At 46.0% G+C, this 18,577-nt stretch overlaps 5 protein-coding genes across 5 annotated transcripts; 3 read left to right on the forward strand and 2 right to left on the reverse strand.

Annotated features, from left to right (window-relative positions):
* Positions 1-3,139: 3,139 nt before the first annotated feature.
* Positions 3,140-4,089, forward strand: PADG_03513 (uncharacterized protein; the record flags this gene model as incomplete). Its single annotated transcript, XM_010761181.1, has 2 exons — positions 3,140-3,158; positions 3,242-4,089. 2 exons carry the CDS (start codon positions 3,140-3,142, stop codon positions 4,087-4,089), a joined length of 867 nt encoding a protein of 288 aa, XP_010759483.1.
* Positions 4,090-4,796: 707 nt separating this feature from the next.
* On the forward strand, positions 4,797-6,508 carry PADG_03514 (uncharacterized protein; the record flags this gene model as incomplete). The annotated part of the gene is made up of 5 exons (XM_010760770.1): positions 4,797-4,924; positions 5,019-5,206; positions 5,340-5,401; positions 5,474-5,683; positions 5,741-6,508. 5 exons carry the CDS (start codon positions 4,797-4,799, stop codon positions 6,506-6,508), a joined length of 1,356 nt encoding a protein of 451 aa, XP_010759072.1.
* Positions 6,509-7,310: 802 nt separating this feature from the next.
* On the reverse strand, positions 7,311-13,346 carry PADG_03515 (CCR4-NOT core ubiquitin-protein ligase subunit MOT2; the record flags this gene model as incomplete). The annotated part of the gene is made up of 6 exons (XM_010760771.1): positions 7,311-9,589; positions 10,487-12,363; positions 12,435-12,803; positions 12,874-12,989; positions 13,150-13,216; positions 13,294-13,346. The coding sequence occupies 6 exons, from the start codon at positions 13,344-13,346 to the stop codon at positions 7,311-7,313; spliced, it is 4,761 nt and encodes a 1,586-aa protein (XP_010759073.1).
* A 547-nt stretch (positions 13,347-13,893) lies between these two features.
* Positions 13,894-14,919, forward strand: PADG_03516 (NADH-ubiquinone oxidoreductase 30.4 kDa subunit, mitochondrial; the record flags this gene model as incomplete). Its single annotated transcript, XM_010761182.1, has 3 exons — positions 13,894-14,056; positions 14,147-14,796; positions 14,866-14,919. The coding sequence occupies 3 exons, from the start codon at positions 13,894-13,896 to the stop codon at positions 14,917-14,919; spliced, it is 867 nt and encodes a 288-aa protein (XP_010759484.1).
* A 363-nt stretch (positions 14,920-15,282) lies between these two features.
* Positions 15,283-16,578, reverse strand: PADG_03517 (uncharacterized protein; the record flags this gene model as incomplete). Its single annotated transcript, XM_010761183.1, has 2 exons — positions 15,283-16,111; positions 16,232-16,578. The coding sequence occupies 2 exons, from the start codon at positions 16,576-16,578 to the stop codon at positions 15,283-15,285; spliced, it is 1,176 nt and encodes a 391-aa protein (XP_010759485.1).
* Between the last annotated feature and the right edge of the window lie 1,999 nt (positions 16,579-18,577).

Here is an 18,577-nt window from a genome sequence, read left to right on the forward strand (position 1 = left end):
TCGTTATCTGGGTGATCGGACGGGATGAGGGATGGGGAACTGACGAGGGGGAGCCCGAGGGGGGAATGATTGGGGGAGGGGAGGGGTTCGGTGGGATGTGGTGGTGTTGACTAGCAAGCGCCAAAAGCGAAGGGGGTTCAGCGAGGAGTGGTCATCGAAGCGCGAGGGTTTAGGAGGGAGCTAGGACATAACTTGAGATGAGAGAGCCCGTTAGGAGGAAGAAGAGGAAGGATGAGATGGAGCAGCATCAGCACGCCATGAGAGATGAGGTTGGAGGAGATGGAGAAAAAAATAGAAAGGGACAAAAAAGGGACGGGCGAGTGGTTGGTTGGTTATTTTGGGAATTTTGGGAATTTTTTTTTTGATTTTTGAGAGGTTCGCGAGAGACAAGAGACAAGGAACAAGGCGTGAGATTGGACGAGGGGGACATTTAACTAATTAACTAATGGGACAAGCCGCCAAATAAATATCTCCAGCTTACAAACTACTTGTAACTGCAACTTTATCTACGGCTGCAATAGCTACTTAGATACTGATATAGATAACCGCATACACAAGTTTGAATCCTATAACTACGGAACACGGAACTAGGTACACGTACGTTGTATAACGTAGTCCAACCACTGAGTGAACCCACTCATCAAACACGTAACTAAATAATTCAACTGTTCTCTTCAGCCCACGATAATGCCACGAATTCGCGGTAAAAATGCGATAAACTCTGCAGAGATGGAGGGAAGGCTTGAAGCTAGCGATAAACCTCTCTAAAACCGCAAGAAGTGTTCTAATCTCTGAAGCTGCACATCTCTTTAATGTGTCGTACATTTCTCTTAACCCATCGAACTCAATAGTTGATTTATAACTAATCCATTAAGTGAACGTACATACAGATTCACAAAGATTAACAGAGATATATTCTCACTATGTATGCTCTGTCTATTCCTGCCCTCTCGATGGGAAAGAACAGAGTTTTTAAAGTTGACTGAATGCTGTATAAAGCTTCAGTACTGTTATTTCAAATACTGTAATCATAGGGCAGATTGAATGAGAAAATGAAAGGAGTTAGTTATTTAGAAATGATTTAAAATTCCTTGGAAATATAATTACTAAGTATGAGTTTCAGACTAAAGATATCTATAAACTTTGATGGGACTTAATTTACTATGAAATTATATATTATTACTAAGATTATAACTAGCCAGTTAACTATAGGCAGTTAGTGTATGACTTGTTCAAAGCTTTTATAGCTTAAAAATCAAGATTAAGTTGCTATAATTAAGACAATCAATATATTAAAGAGTGTTAAAATCTTCATATTTAAAATATTTTTTAAAAATTAATTTGATTAGATTTCAGACAACTAAACACTTAATATTATAATTCTAATAATTAAATTACAGATAAATAGAAATTAAGTAATTTACTATAATTTTTATTTTTGCTACAATTTATATAAAGTTGATACTTATACACTTCTTACTTTAAATAAGCATGACAGTTATTTATGCTAGATTTTAATTATATTTACTTAAAAAAATGCATATTTTATTATATACATCATATTTCTTGTAGTTTTTTAAATATAAGTTTTTTTATTATCCTTATAATATGCTCTATAAGAGTCTAGTAAATAGTAAATAGAGTTTGATTTTAACATCATTGGAAACTTACTAGATATTTATTCCACAGCACATATAAAGAAGATCTTTAAATTTCAGAACATTTAAAGAGACTTTATCACTGCTGATAATAGTTTTATTTAAATCTAATTGAGTCATTCAGTAAGCTAAATATTTGACTATAAACTTCTACTTTGTCAATTAACTAATTCAACAACTTTACATTATTTTGAATGCTTCAAACACCGGGTATATAAAGTTAAAAAAAATCTTATGAAATAGGAGTTTAAAACACCCCATTCAAAACCTAGTAAAATGATTTGATTAAATTATCAAGGTTAGTGAATATAAAACAGTCAAATACTGCAACTATAGAGAAGTAATACCAGGATATATTCAATTTGAATGAGAGAGTAAAAACACAAGAGATATATACATGCAGGATTCAATCTAAAAAGGGTGTAACTAGGGAAGAAACTTAGGATCTTCTGAGCTAATTGAATAGCCAATCATTTAACCCCCTGAGCCTTCATCCTCTGAGCCGATGCCACGCTCATGAGCCCTATGAAAATGCCGCAATTGTGTTTTTCCCTCTGCAGCATACAAGAATAAGATAACCTAATCCTAGTGTTTTCTAATTCATTTTAATTAGTCATTGTTGAGCATAGATATTTTGATTTGGGTGAGTGCGAAGTGATGGATTACGTTGGTTTTGTAAGTTATTTTTCTTGCTTCCTGGTTGATTTCCTGCCCTGTCAACAAAAACCCCAGTCTATATAACTTCCTATAATACTCTACACTCGGCATCAGCACCTGGCCTGGAGATATCAAACACAACTCGGATAGAAACAAACATGTTCCCGAAGGGTGCGGGGACTTAGTTGCATGGTATCGGGAAGCTGGATACAATTAATTGTCTTCCCTGTGTCCCATTCTTGTCAGATAGGTGCTACATAAAATTCCTCTGGATTTGAACTGCTACGTCCTTACAGATTTCCTTGGTCTCACTAACAATTCCCTTACCCGCCTGACGTACGAGGTGCTCGTGCCACAAGAAAGGCATCGTTTTGTGATTTTCAAGCTTTTGCACTACAGGGCATGTTGACGACAAAAATATCGGTGGTCTGGTCGAAGAAGCTCTAGATGGCAATTTACAGGTTACTTCCAAGAAAAGCGGTTTCTGCTTTCTTGATAATGCTTAGTTAATGTTTTCTCAGGATTCCAGGCCTAGAGGTCCAACCACCGAAATGAACTTGGAGCAGGCTCCTTGCGACCTAGAAGGTCGAAATAGACAACCCAGGGCAAAGTTGAGCTACTCGGGGAGTTAAACGTGCAAAGTCTCAGAGCTAAGTTAACTTGACCATAGGGCTAGAAAAGAACATATAAAGGAGATGATGGTAAATTTATTCAAAATTCGTTCTTTTTCTCAATCAAACATTTTTTTTTAAGTAAATTATTTCCCTCTCAACTACAGCACTTGAGCTCCAGATTCCTAATTTGCTACTCCAAAGCAAATCACCATGTCAAGCATCTATCCAGGTCAGCTACTCCTACCCATTTGCCAGACATGAAAATAGCATTACATCACCATTCATGTACACTATTTATTGATTGATCCGCAGATCCCTGCAAAGTGTGGTCCGAATTCGTTCCAACTTATCTCAAGTATCACCGTAGTGGGAACACTTCTGAGGCTACTGTGCAGTTGGTAGAGACAGCTAATGCGGCCCTCCCATTCTCAAAAGCATCCACAATTCTAGACGTTGGCTGCGGCGGGGGCCAAATCGTCAATTACATTATGGAGAGATACAACACTGTGCTCCCGGAAAACGCACGTATTGTTGCATTAGACTTCGTGGAGGGCATGGTCAATCTGGTGCGTGAGCAGCAGAGGGATCACATCAATCGCGGGGACGCAGTGTGGGGGCAGCTTGAAACGGCGGAGCTCGATGCTACGGATCTATCCAGCATCAAAGATGGGGAATGCAGCCACGTTCTCGCCGGGTTTGTATACAGCGGCATACCGGATTCCGCCAAAGCAATCAAGGAAGCACATCGCATCCTCCAAGACGGTGGAATTGTTGCGTTAACCAATATGAGGGACGCTGAATGGCTGGACTTGCTACAGGTTGTCAAAGAAATTAGGCAGGACTTGCCGGAGACCCCGACGGCAGAATCGTTTGCACCGACGTGGTTTGAGGATGCCGGCACAAAGGCGCATTTGGAGAATGCTGGCTTTCGAGATGTTAAGATTCGGAGGATTCCAATTCATTATGGGGCCAAGTCGTACCAGGATCTGAGGGGAAAACTGTTCGACACTGTGCCGTTCATGCCGAAATGGCTTAAGCAGATGTCTGAAGAAGAGATTGAGAGGGCAAAGGACCTGCTGGTTGAGCGGGTGAGCAAAGTGCATACAAGTGAGCCAATTGCCCTTTTCGGAACGGCTACACTGGCTATTGGGAGAAAGTAGACAGATAGGCATTTGATAATTGAATGCATTTGAGTACTTAGGAAATAAAAGAACGAAATATTCACAAACAATCTGAATTATTACTTCAAAAATACAAAAAGTAACAGATTTTGACGGCTTTAACACAAATCGGTTCGAAACGGAATGCAAGAATATGTAAAATATCTCCCTTAAATATGAGAGAGGCTCTAAGAATCGAATCCTCCCTCACAGACTCACATACATCTCTTTCCCTCCTCAACGAAGATGACAATAGACACCGTCCCGTTGACAATTGTCTTCACGCGAAGTTACGGTAACTAGGGTCGCCCTATCCGTCTAGTGGGATTCAAACGCTTCATCGATCCTTGGACGCCTGCATGCCCCAGAAGCGTCACGAGAACAGGATCGGGTATTTGAAGATTCAACCGGGCGAAGAAAGAAAAATTGAAAAACGATGTTTGAATGTTTGGAACGATAGCTGAGGAAGTTAACGACAAGAGCAGCATATTTTAGACGCTGGGTATCGCCGGCAGACGCGAGTAATAGCCGCTCACGTGATGGCTATCATTGCCAACGCCGACGCCAGCCGAAGTGGGAAAACATTTCGCCAACTCCAAAGTGTATAATCTTCAAGATAAACACCGCAATCGAGTGACTAACCACCACCATTTGTAAAAAAAAAAAAAATAGAGAACTGGCCCGCGGTCAAGTCCTCGTTTGACAAGATGACACTCGCTCTCCTGTGTCGCTGCGTCCGGCATGCCACTCGACCCGTTGTCCGTGCCTCAACGAAGCACGTCAACATCCCGATACGATGGGGTACTTCGATATCCCAGCGACCCGGGTCGGACAGGTATGGGACCGATTATTGCGAGATACTATATACCCAGGTAGCTTAAATGGATTCAGACTGATAAGGACGTTGTGTGCATTATGGATGAATATAGCGTTCGATTTCCCGGTGCAATAAATAGCAAGTTTACCAGTGAGATGTCGTTCATCAACCCTTCGGAACACGCTGCCATCCCCACATACCGAGTAATGGACTCCGACGGCATGATCGTGGATACGACTCGAGGACCGCCCAAAGTCACAAGTGAAGAGGTTATTACATGGTATAAGAATATGTTAACGGGTACGTTTCCTGAGGGGCTGGTGCTACACATTACACAAGTGAACATATCGCGCCGCTCTAGATACGGTCACGCGTGGTTGAATTTGCTCAAAGATAGAAAAGGGGTCGCTGATCAGACTCTGCGATGTTGCAGTTAGTATTATGGACGTGATTATGTTTGATGCTCAGAGGCAAGGTCGATTGAGCTTCTATATGGTATGCTACCGTTTGTTGACTTCCGCAAATGAATATAGAATATAAATGCAGAGATGTCTGACCAGTTGACAGGTTTCAGCGGGCGAGGAAGGAATAGCTGTTGGCTCTGCCTCTGCTCTGTCTCCCGATGACGTTGTTTTTGTCCAATACAGAGAAACTGGAGTTTTCCAGCAACGTGGATTTACCCTCAAAGATTTCATGAGTCAACTGTTTGCAAACCGTAACGATCCTGGCAGGGGACGAAATATGCCAGTCCATTACGGCAGTCAAAAATTTAAAACTGTATGATATTTCACACGTTGCTACATCCGGTGTATTGTGTTTGTTAACATGACATAGCATACCGTATCATCTCCGCTAGCCACACAAATTCCGCAAGCGGCTGGCGCAGCTTACGCCCTGAAAATCCAGGCTTTGCAAAACCCCAATATCCCAAAAAGGATCGTCGCCTGTTATTTTGGTGAAGGCGCTGCAAGCGAAGGCGATTTCCACGCCGCTCTGAATATCGCAGCCACGCGCTCCTGTCCCGTAGTATTCATCTGCCGAAACAACGGCTACGCCATCTCCACCCCAACACTGGAACAGTATCGAGGTGACGGCATTGCCAGCCGTGGAGTTGGATATGGCATTGACACAATCCGTGTTGACGGCAACGACTTCTTTGCTGTCCACGAGGCTACAAAGGAGGCCCGTCGTATGGCCCTGGAAAACGGAGGGCGGCCCATCCTCATCGAAGCGATGAGCTACCGTGTTTCCCATCACAGCACGAGTGACGACAGCTTCGCGTACCGTGCCCGCGTCGAAGTTGAGGATTGGAAACGACGCGATAACCCGATCACGCGGCTACGGAAGTGGATGGAGAATCAGGGAATTTGGAATGAGGATCTCGAGCGTGATACGCGAGACGAGGTGCGAAAGGCTGTGCTGCGGGAGTTTTCTGCAGCAGAGAAGGAGAAAAAGCCACCACTTCGCGAGATGTTTAACGATGTCTTTGAAAAGGTTCCAGAATCGACGGAGGCGCAGAAGGCGGAGTTGAAGCGAATTCTGCAGACTTATCCCGCTGAATATGACCTTCATGAATATGAGGATGGGATTAACGGGCTGTAGCTTTTGTTGTTTAAGACCGGTGAATTTTGAAATCCTGATGATTGCATCGGCTATTTCAAACCCCTTAAGAGGACGCAGTCTGAACACATTACGACGTATTGCAATGAGCTACAACTGCGAGCCACATTCGGCCTCAAAAAAAAAAAGCGATGAATAAACTTCAGGACTTAGTTTCCCTTTGTGGGTTTATGTCCTTTCCGACCTACGACGGGGCGGCTTATGTAAAACTTGTTAATACCATAGAATCCCATGGGGTGTGTATATATCTAGCATTTTATCTAACGCGCATTTCTGTCTTTAGTGGATATTATAGATACAAAGAATTGCATTGTCTGCACATCCATAGTTGTATATACAGAAGAATTACAACACGTTAGAGCTTTGGAAAGGAACTTGTCCACTTACATTTAACCCTGATTATGTTTTAATATCCCACTTGCAGGTTGCCATGAGATTAAAGTAATGAAAAACACTGATTAATCTTCAATCAATCAAGACCATGAGAAGTATGATTCGCCAGGCAGTGAACTCCATGATGCTTGCTGTTTTTTTTTTAATTGTTTGCTTCAACAACAACCAAATCACACACTGGAAGGGACGCAAAACTAAATTGGAGGAAAGGCGTTCATTAATAATACATCTGATAGTCATAATCGCAGTGGTTAAGTGGATTCCACAGGCAGAAACACACGGATAAGCAAGTTACAGGGGCTCGACTCTATTCCTCAATGCTCCAACCACTCATCTCCATCTGGCACATACCACCGGCCCAGCCACTACCACCAACCCAAACAACCGCGATTCACAAGACAATATCAGACGCTGACCCCACAAACTCTATCGCAGCAGACAGAGCTTGCTGCACCAGCTTCTTATTCCGTTTCACAAGTGTCAAAACCTTTTTGTCAACCATATCTACCTCCTTCCGCGAACTCTCCAACTCCCGCTGTGCTTCCTCAATCATATTCCGCAGCTCCTCATCAGACATGCTCATCAGCTCTTCAAGACCAACGCCAAGGTGACTTCCACTAGTTGTCGATTTAGGTACGGTAGATGAGCGAGGCGTAGCTCCAGCAGCTCCAGCAGAAGCAGGAGCAGCAGCACCAGCAGCACGAGCGGGCTCATTGGCATCTGCTGCAGATGCCGCAGAGTAACCGTTGGGAGTAAAGGGAGGAGGGGAGGGCATAGAAGAGATGGCGGAAGTTTTCGCAGAGCCGGATAACAGTCCATTCTCCGGCGCGCCGTCGATCCAGCGGATGTTGAATTTTTCGGGAGTTGCAAAGAGAGCATCCAAGCCTCCACCGCGGTTGGTCATGTCGGGCTCGGTGACCGTTAAAGCTGGATATTCCTGCAGCGACTCCCAGGCTGCTGTGAGGCTCTTCTCAAGTTCCAGATAGCGGTTTTCTTCCTCCACGGAAAGATGGCGGAGGACGCACCCGGTTGGTGTGACTAAGCAACGATACTTCAGTAGATCGGAATCCTCATTAATGTGAATTGGTTCACCCTGGAGTAGCTTGGTTCTATGCTCTTCAGCCAAGTGGATAGGTTTTTTCAAAATGTCGTAGTCATCAGCAGTGCACTTTAGATCAGACCGTTGGTTGAGGTTCGGTGGGTTGAAGATTGGGTGTGTATTTAGATCAAGATCGCCAGATTGATGCAGTTGCGCAAGTAACACTGGAAGTGGTGACGTTCTTTCCAAAAAAAGATCTTTAATAGGCACACCGCTAGCTTCTGAGTCTGCCATAAGCTGCCCAGTCGTATTGTTTGATCTCCATGGTTCGACATTTTCCTTATCCGCTGCAGCCAGACTAGCGGTGGTGGGCTTTTCCTTGGTGGCAGATTCCTTGGTAACTTTATCTGGTCCGTTGGTCTGTGTCGACATCTCTGGCTTATTCTGCCCCTTGGATTTCGATGCCTTGGCCGCTTGGGCGGGCTCTTGATCTGTTTCATTTGCTGTAGAAAGTTGTTCAGTGGCAGGTGTCTGGGCCTTCTTTGCCTTGCGTTTCCTGCCGATAATCGGTGCTTGAACAGGTTCTTCGGTGACAGCCGAAGACGGGATTGCTTCATCCTTTTTAACTTCTGCGTTCTTAGACTTGAGTTTCCGTTCCTTTTTCAATTGACTTTTTGTTACAGTACGAACTGGTGCGGAACCAATGCGACTTGGCGGTGGTGAGCTTGCCCTCGACAATGACGCAGAAGTATGAAAATCGTATTCAGAGTCAGCGTTATTTGGCGTGCCTGGGAGGCTGGTGGATGAAACACTGGGTCGCCTAGATCGCTGTTTCGCCGACGAGTTGGAAGCGGCTGAATGTGTAGGTGCGGTAGCTGAAGTATGTGTTTCGGATTTCGATGTGTCAACAACACGCAATACCCGTGCTTGCCGAGGAATAGGAGAATCAGACGCCCGTGAAACGCCCGTCAAGGGGGTATTGGGGCGCGAGGCAACGTTTGGTAATGCGGGTATGGAGGATACGCTGTGATTGGGTGTAGTGGTTCGAGAGGGAATATTGTCCCGGGGAGTTGGCATTGATAGCTTCAGCATCAATGGCACGGGCTTGCTGCGAGGCTCACGAGGTTGTTTGCCACTTTTATTAGTAATTGCCGGGGCTTTTTCAGAGTTGAGATCCTGAGTTGTCTCCTTGACTGTTAGAGTGTCACTCGGTCGACGGTTACGTGCTGTAGATTTAGGCTTTGGAGAACCAGAGGATATTTCAGCTGCAGCGCGTGTCAGTGAGGGTATGGAGGGGATGACAGGTGAAGGTTGCCTGTGCGGTGAGGGTTGCGCGGAAGTATGGACATCTTTAAATTTCTGGATGGGTGTTGAAAATCCAGTTCGTGGTGGAATGATTACTTGTTTGGGACTTGATGGGGTCGAGTTGGATGGGCTGTAATCTTGGCCAAAAGATGCGACAGGATGCCCATGGGGCAAAGGAAGGCCGGGTGGTAGTACAGGGGTACCAGACCTGAAGGGCGAATCGAGCGACCCATGGGAAGCGCGTGATCCTGATGCGATGCGAAATCCTTCAAAAGGCCGCTTATCTAGAGGCTTTGTTGGAGGACCGAGAGGCGGGAAATCTTCATCTGATATACCAGTAGAGCTGTGTTAGCAGCTTTGAAGTGAACACGTAAAGGAGATGGCCAAACGTAAGAAATATGAACTGCTGAACAACCGAAAAAAGAATAAAACTAAAAGGACAGGAGCGTGAAAGCATAGACTCCGGGACAAAATAGGTGGGCTACATGGTGGCGCCGGCGGGATATATACAGATTGAAAGCTCTTCATTACAACAAGATCCACGGAATGTAGGGAGTTGGAAGCGAAGAATGAGGGAGGGTAGTCTATACGAGCAATAAATGTGAGAAAATTGCTTTCGAGATAGATCTGACTTGGGTACAAGTCAGGGTAAGGGAGACTTAACGTACAAAAGAAAGGCTCACAATCACCATGCGGATGAGCCAAAAGCGTTGAAAAATTAAACCCGTGATGCTAATGAAGAGCCCCAAATCTGTAGCAAACCCCTAGAGAAGTATAGATCTCTGCAAAAGAGTAGGGAAGAAAAAAAAAAAAATATGCGTAGACGCCGACCCTCAGCCTCACCGAAAATGTGAACTTAACACCCTGGTAACGCCCGAGGCTCGCCTATCCCAGTGATTTTAACATGATTGCCATATGCTGCATAGAAAAAGGAATGGGGAAATTAAAGAAGGGCAAAAAGTCATATAGATAAAATAAACGCAAGGGGGGGGGAGAGGGGGAGGGGAGGGCCCATAAACTGCCAAATTCAGGCTCGGAAAACTGGCAAAAAGGGGTAAATCAAGTAGTAGAAGCATAGCTTATCATAAAATCGATAGAACAAAGTAACATGCTTAAGGAAAAGAGAAAAGTGAAATTCACGAAGAGGTCCAGCAGCACAAGGGGAAATCATCCCCATCGGCCAAAGCCTCCGCCATAGACCATGCTGGAGTGGTTGTACCCACCTTGACCCTGGCTCCCGTACAGTCCCTGCCCAGGGGTAGCACTAGCAGCACTTTGGTGCATTCTAGCCTGCAAAATACTCGGGTCCGCAAGATCTACTACACCGCCTCCACCGGAGGAAGTGTTAGCGTGTCTGTGCTTCTTCCCCCTCTTCCTCTGCTTCTGTGGCCCGGAGTCTTGGTGGGACCCAGCATGATGACCATAGAGAGAGCTGAGAAGGCCAGATACGGGAGCCAAGGGAGGGGGTGTGTTGTGCATTTGAATAAAGGGGAACATGAACTCACTCTTAGCAGCCTCGTGCGCCTGAATGCCACCACCACCACTAGTGCCGCTTCGACCACGCATAAGCTCACGCATAAGGTCAGGGTTGGAATCTTGCTTGGCTCCAAGACTGAGACTGCTATTCATTGCGCTAGTGAAACCGTGTCCTTGAGCGAACATGCCCCCACCACTGATTGGAGGAGTGCCTGCGGTTTTCAAACCTGGAGGGGGGCCTTGAACCCCACTAACAAAGTAATGATTTCCCAAACCATGTTGGCTAGTTGGTGCATTAAGGGGATTTGGGGTAGTAGCCTGCATGGTAGACGTCTGCTGATTGACGAGTCTTTGGTTGGCTGCGTTTTTTGCGTTGGCATCATTCACAAAGGAGAATCGTGATGATTGTCTAACATGACCCTGTAAACCAGCCATCTGTGGCATCTGATTTTGAAATAGGCCTGCGCGTACTTGGACATTATGCTCAAATGCATTGGAGCCCGATCCAGTGTGTACTTGATCCATTAACCCCATATGTTGCCCACCTGCATTCTTGAGTAACAGAAGTTGTTGTTGCTGGAGGGGAGTTAGGCTTCGACCGGCCACATTTATTCCGTGAAACTGGTGGCCAGAGGAAACGGGAGATCCAATCGCAGAATTTACGGATGTCGTCTGCTGAGATGGTGGTTGAATTGCACTAAGAGGCTCCCTATTACTTCGTCCCGAGGCACTAGTGGAATGAATTTCTTCAGGCTCGCCTCCTAGTTGTGAACTGCCACCCTCAAGGTTCTCCTCTTCGTTCGTAGCAGAATGAACTATCATTTGGTTCTCAGATTCCTGGCTTGCTCGTTCATGTTCAGCTTTCTCCCGCATCGCACGGCGCTTAATTCCGCCATATGGATCGATAAGAGAAGGATGATTCTCGATGTACGCGATTTCCTCAGATGTCAGCCCCGCAGACGAAAATATGAAACGGAAATCCGGGTTATTGACTGCTTTCACAAGGTCGTCCAGCATGGTAGTTTCACTGGGGGCAGACGGCGACGGAGGGGACACTGTTCGAGCAGCGCGGGTAGATGAGCTTGAGGCTTCTGCCGGAGTTGGGGTCTGCTCTCTAGCAGAATCTTGACAGGGCGCTGGGGCGCTGTCAGCAGTTCGCTTTAAATCCTCAATCTTGTTGACAACTGCACTCGCAACCTTGGGACTGGGGGTTGATTGGCTAGCAGCCACGCTTGGCCGTCGTGCACGTTGCACATGGGAATCCCTGTTAGCCCAACTAGCAGACGACGGCAAAGCGGAAGAGTCAATGTTGGTTCGATTCCCTGGCTCGTCTTTACTGTTTTGTCGCCGCATTGGTTGGGGCCCGGCCGGAATTTGGATGGGATGTGTGGCTGATCTGACAGGTTGAGCGTGATAGGTGTATGGAGACTGGGTTGAAGGAGGAGGCCCACTTGGACCGCTTGGGTGGACACGTTGTGATGACATGGTGTTCATGGAGGATAGATCTTGGCGACTGAAGGTATCGTTATCTTCACCCGTTTCGTGAAGAAATGTACAGTTGCGGTTGTTGCATTGCTCGTTGCGAAGAAATGACGAGCAATATTTCGTTGTACCATATTGGGCCCTATATCAAACAAGAATCAGTATCCAGTTGACAGCTTATTCGGGGAGCCATATCCATATGGATAAACCTACCGTAAGACGCGGTCGCCATTAGGAGATCCATCCACAGCGGCAATGCACGTTGTGGCATCAGCTTTGCGAGCGAAGGTTACGTAAACACCGATGCCCTGGTTTGGATTGCCACCTGGTTTGGCCTTGCTCACAACAATCTTTTCAATATCCCCATACTGTCCAAAATATTGGTCTCCACGCAAAGTTTGTAGAAGTTGATTTTCATCTCGTATCGTGGGGTTTAGGCCAATGACATAAACCAGGTTCTTTTGTACAACCCGAACGCCAGCGAGATTTCTTCGACTGGACGCTTCAATTTCTCGCTTTTCGGCCTCCCGCTTTTTGGCAGCGGCGGCTTTGCGATGTTTTAACGCCAAGTCCGCTTTAAACCTGATTGGGTGACAATCCGCGTTAGAACTAACCGATACACAAAAAGGGATAAGAGGTGGAATAGACTAACTCGTCGGCATCTGGAACTCTGTATTGGATTGTACTCTCGTCATATACGCGTCTGCAGTTTGGACATCGCCCTTCCTCGCTGTGTGTTTTTATGTTATTGTAGCAAAACTGGCAGATCTGGGAAGAATATTAGCCGCCTTAGCCTGACACAGGATATATAAACACAGAGAGGTGTGCAGATATATATAGATGTAAATAGATGAAACTTTTGCGTCTACTGGAATGATTGAGGGGGTGAAAACTCAAGATGCAACAAAACAAAGTAAAATGAACATACCTGATATCCACAGGGGCATGGTTTGAAGTTCTTATCTGACAGGTCAAACTCTTCAATGCAGAGGGGACTACGGAGAAACCGAATACATATTTAGCCAGGAGAGATCGACTAGAGAACCAGCAGGGAGTGGGGAACATAACATACCACGACTCGTCGTCATCATCAATAACTGAGTCATTTTGGGTTCGGGAGGACATCTCGGCACTTCTTCTCCCTGCCAACCTAGCGCAACACTTCTACTACAATTATGAAATTGATCCAGCGTGCCAGGACACATGAACGAGTTGGGGAAAGGTTGGGATCTGGTGAGGAAACAGCCTTGGAAGTTCGACAGCGGCTATAAACAACGACGCCGCAGAACCGGAACCAGCAGGTGAAGAGAGTAGCGGGCCAAGAAGGGATATATGAATCCAGCGGCCAAGCAGAGTGTATTGTTGGTGCCAGTGTGCGTGATGAAGACGGATGGAAAAGAAAAAAAGACGATGAGGAACGAAAGAGGAGGTTCGAGCTTTCTGTAGGCACTAGGCCTGTTTGGGCCGCTTAGATCAGCAACTTGTTTTTTTTGCCAATCACAGGTTGTTATTCTTGCGCTATTCTTATTCAGGTAAAGTTTATTCACGTGACATATAGTGTAGCTTATATAATCCATAACCTCATCCCATCCCAGGGCTTCATTGTGAGAAACCAAGAACTAATTTATTCACTCCGCCTTCTCCTCCCACCATTCCCGATTGACCCACAGCCATGGCGTCCGCAAGGCCTGTCATGCGTCTGGGGAGCAGCCGCTCCCTGGTTGCCGCTACCAGACCCCCATCCGTTTGCTTCTTCTCCGCAGTGGCCCCTTTACAGCAGGCAAAGGTTGTGTCCAACACAAACACACCCAATATGCGGGAAGCGCCTCGCCCATGTCAGCTAAACTTCACCTCCTCTAGCAACCTGGTTTAATCAGAGTCTCTTTTAATTGGATCTGTGTTGCTGACTCTCTGCACATAACCAGCTGTTGGCGAACTCCACCGTGCCGTCGTCAATCCCGTTGACAAATATGCCGAAAAATCCTCAGCCCTACACAAATACGGCCAATACCTCATATCCTGTCTCCCCAAATACATCCAACAGTTCTCCGTCTGGAAGGACGAGCTGACTATATATGTCCCTCCGTCCGGAATCATTCCGGTTTTCACTTTCCTCAAACAACACACCGCGGCGGAATATACTCAAGTCTCCGATATTACCGCTGTCGACTTCCCCACCCGCGACCAGCGCTTCGAGGTCGTGTACAATCTTCTCAGCGTGCGCCACAACTCGCGGATACGCGTCAAGACCTACGCAGACGAAGCTACCCCCGTCCCAAGCATCACCGGTCTGTACGATGGAGCGTTGTGGTACGAGCGCGAGGTATATGACATGTTCGGCGTGTTTTTTGTTGGGCACCCGGACCTCCGGCGGATCATGACGGATTATGGATTTGATGGCCATCCCCTAAGAAAGGATTTCCCATTGACGGGATACACAGAAATTAGATATGACGAGGAGAAGAAGAGAATAGTCGTTGAGCCATTGGAATTGACCCAGGCCTTCAGGAATTTTGAAGGCGGAACTTCTGCGTGGGAACAAATTGGAGAGGGTATCGACAAGAAGCCAAGCGAAGTACGTTAATTCCAATAATCTCCTTGTCATGTTGATATTGCATGCTGATATATCCACTCGCGATAATAGTTCAAATTGCCTACTCCAAAACCTGAAGAAAAAAAGGAGGAACCTAAAAAGTAGCACGGACGGGGTGTATAATAATCCACCCCCTTTTATTATTGGCAAACCAATCTTGCATCAAAACTGTATTTTTGTTATACCAATTTTATGTAAATAGACACTTCACACAGTTGTCGCCTAGATTAGTTTATTATGAAGATGAATCCATCGCCAACTACCCTGCCTGTGTAACCTCTCAAACACGCCTTTGTTGTTCCCTGGAATTTGTCTTCGAAATCCCATCCTTTTTATTTAAAACCCCTAAATCACAATCCATAATACCTCGAATTCAAATGGAAAAGATACTGAGGTAAAAAGGAATATAAATGGACAGGGAAAACCTGTCGGCCCTGACATCACATTACATCCATCAACATATTTAAATCACCTTTTGTTGGATTTTCCAGGCTCACTCTGCGCTCCCTGCTCCTCCGGCTGCCCCTGAAGCACCAACTCATCCCTCTCCCACATCAGCTCCACCACGGCGCCAGCCACGCCAGAAACAGCACACAGCCAAGCCACCTTAACCCCCAGCCCTATACATCCAACACTGAGCTTTCGAGCCTGATGCGCCGCCACATACAGAGAAATAGCCCAAAGCAGTAGACAACCGGTCCCTAGCAGCTGATCCCACTGCAGAATCCAGAGCACACTCTCACCACACGACTTGGCCCGCGCGCCCGACCAGGGCATAGTGTTCAAAAATACGCGCGCAGGGTGCAAAGCGGCTGCGAAGTCGCGCGCAAACAAGATAGGAAAAATCATTGTGGTGAAAGACAGAGACCATGTGGCGATGTGCGATACAGCGGCAAGGGCGAAGGCGAAAGCGTAGACGCACCGGAGGGTGGAGAGGGTCTGCTTGGCAGATAGGGCTCTGTTGGAGCGGAGCAATGCGGTTGTGATCCTGGTGGTTGCGGAGTGGATGAGCCATACCCAGATGGGCCAGGGCTGCCAGAAGGCGATGCGTTCTTGTGTCGATTGGAGAGGGAGCCAAGTGCTTTCGGGGAGTGTAAGGAAAATGGACGGGAGAAGGTAGCCCAGTGTTACGCTAAATGGAATGAGTTTCACGCCTGTGAGGGAGGAGGGGCGGATAGTGACGGTCTGGCGGGTTGGGTTGGAGAGTGTCCTTGATGTGTAGAGGTGTAGAGCGGCGTATATGGGGATGGCGATGCCCAATGTTATCAGCTGGAAGAGCAGGCCGAATATAACGGGGCTGTGTTATCACGGTTAGAAAGCAGCTTCATGTGTGCAGCTGATATATTGCAGGGAGCCTACGGGCCTTTTAAATGGACAATCGGACGGGGATGTATTTAATGAAAACGTTAACACTTACTACAACACCAAACGGGCTTTATTCCCGGGCCGGAACGACTCCAGCAGAATCAACACCCACAATGCACCAAGGGCCCCAGCGAAATTCAAGCCGTGTAGCGACAGGCTGGGCGAACTGCCATCGACGACTGGCCAGAAGAAGGAGACCAACGTAGTAAGTAGATGGTCCACCGCATGCACACCAGTGAAGGTTGTTCTCAAGCGCTCGTCCGTTTCAGGCAGCGTGCCATTTTCAACGTTCTGATCGAGCATGCCCAAGAAGCCATTCTGCTTCCCAAATATAGCGATGGCATAGATGGCGAAGATGAAAGTGAAGGGTAGCAGGTATTGAATGGCCTTGGCGGACATTGTGAAGGAGACAATGGGCCCACGATGCTCCCGAAGAGGCGCGTATGTATATGGAAAATATATCTCGAGATATTCTGGAGCAGAGCTTGGTTCTTCCTTTCAAAGGTATTTATCGCGTAATTATATCCCAACCGGCCATGTCCACCTGAATTGAGATGGTGAGGCAGGGAGTAGCGATCAGTTGATTACGGCGTCGACTTGTGCTTTTATTTCTCCATATTTGCGCTCAGCCGCAAATCTCTAGGCTTATTTTTGGTCCTTGAAAACCCTCCCATTGGGCAGCTAACTACTTTATATAACCCTGAAGCTGGGCGGAGATGTAAACCATCAAAACCCGTTAAAATAAGGAGTTATGGGAGTAAAGGGAGCAAGTGATGAGAACTAACTAATTACCTTTATGAGATAGGATCATTGTTAGTGAACCGATCGAGCTTATAACCAACTATCGAGGCAAGTATATCCAAAATTTTATTGAAAATGCAGCAATTCTGTGTCGACCATTAAATCCATTTCATTGTAGACAAACCATATGTACTAAATGTAGTATGGCGGGCATTTGAAAGTCATTATTGAACTTCTCAATTAGTGAACATAGAGAGCACAAAACCTCTTAGAAGGTATGGGCATATGAATGGCGTACTGTACTTGAGACTATGATTTGAGAAGAAAAGAAAGAGAAGCATTATTAGCACCAATGCAGAAGTTCTTGCGGAGAATTTTTTTTAAAAGTGCGTGCGTGCTGCTTCGGGGTTTGGAGATGATCTTCTGGGGCTTCAGGTTGAACCGTTAGTTAGCATCTTTGGGCCTGGCATCGGTCGACAAAGTTTATTTAACCTAATAGTAGTTAACTTAAATGCCCACTGTACGTTAAACCAGAGTTAGATAACAGATTCTTCCAGTTGCATTTCACGACGGCCTGGTTGTGCCCCTCCACAATGTCATATTTGACCCGTCGAAGCAATGTTTTCTCCTTTGCTCACCGGAAATAGTTAGTTACTGTTTGCGAAACAGTTGGAGCTTGTTGTCAATTCAAATCAAATTGGAGAGCTAATCGTGGCAGACGCCTGCACCGGCTCGTCGGTTCTTCAATCTGACCAGTGGTCGAGGAAACGCGACATCCACCATTCCTGAGATAATTACCCAATGAATCTTGACGGCAGCGATCAGGAACACGATGAGCTTATAGGATAGTTTACAGGACATTTTCTTGCAACATGGGAGGCAAAAGTGGTTTTCGTCAGCCGCCTACCTTGAGTCCAGGCTCCATTGGTTTTAAAAGCTTGGTTTTACAAGCACTGCTATCCTCAGATTAGTTATGGAACGAAACAGGATGCTGGAAGGATAGAGAGGGATTTCAAACTGCCATCCTTCGTAGAGTGAGTGACCCAAACCCGTTAGGCCCCCTGGCTGTAGGAACTAGTGGCAGCCATTGGGGGTTTGTCTATATTCCAGAGCATCTTACCCAAATTTTGCTATTTGCGGCAATTTATTTTATTTTTTATTTTTTATTTTTTATTTTTATTTTTATTTTTTTTTTTCCAAATAGAGATTCCATGCCTGAGTTCAAGCAACTGCTCAAGGTGTGAGACAACTGGGTCGACATACAAAAGGTGCCAACGCTTGATATGAGAAAGTTTCCAACATGACTTCGATCACAGAGATCAGAACAATAAAACCGTTTGGAATAAGCGACCTTCTCGCAAGAGTGTAGCGACAAATGGTTGGAATATTCCGGAGCGGGAGTATTGTTTTCACACACCCCCTATCTCCCCCCGCCATATTCTTACCAGTGGTGAAAATAGCATTACTCCGTAGAGGAAGAGTTTCTCAGCGGACAACATCATTACCAGATCCTTGATATTGGGGGGATGTCGCGATAAGGTTGCTTGCAGGTGGCAATATTCCGAAAAAATTGAATCGAGTTCCAATATTTTCCATTGGATAGATAGCCGGTGGGCGGTGGGAACCGTTTGTTTTTTTTTTTTTTTTTTTTTTTTTT

This window comes from Paracoccidioides brasiliensis, assembly GCF_000150735.1.
Source record: "Paracoccidioides brasiliensis Pb18 unplaced genomic scaffold supercont2.4, whole genome shotgun sequence".
Taxonomy (NCBI): Eukaryota; Fungi; Ascomycota; class Eurotiomycetes; order Onygenales; family Ajellomycetaceae; genus Paracoccidioides; species Paracoccidioides brasiliensis.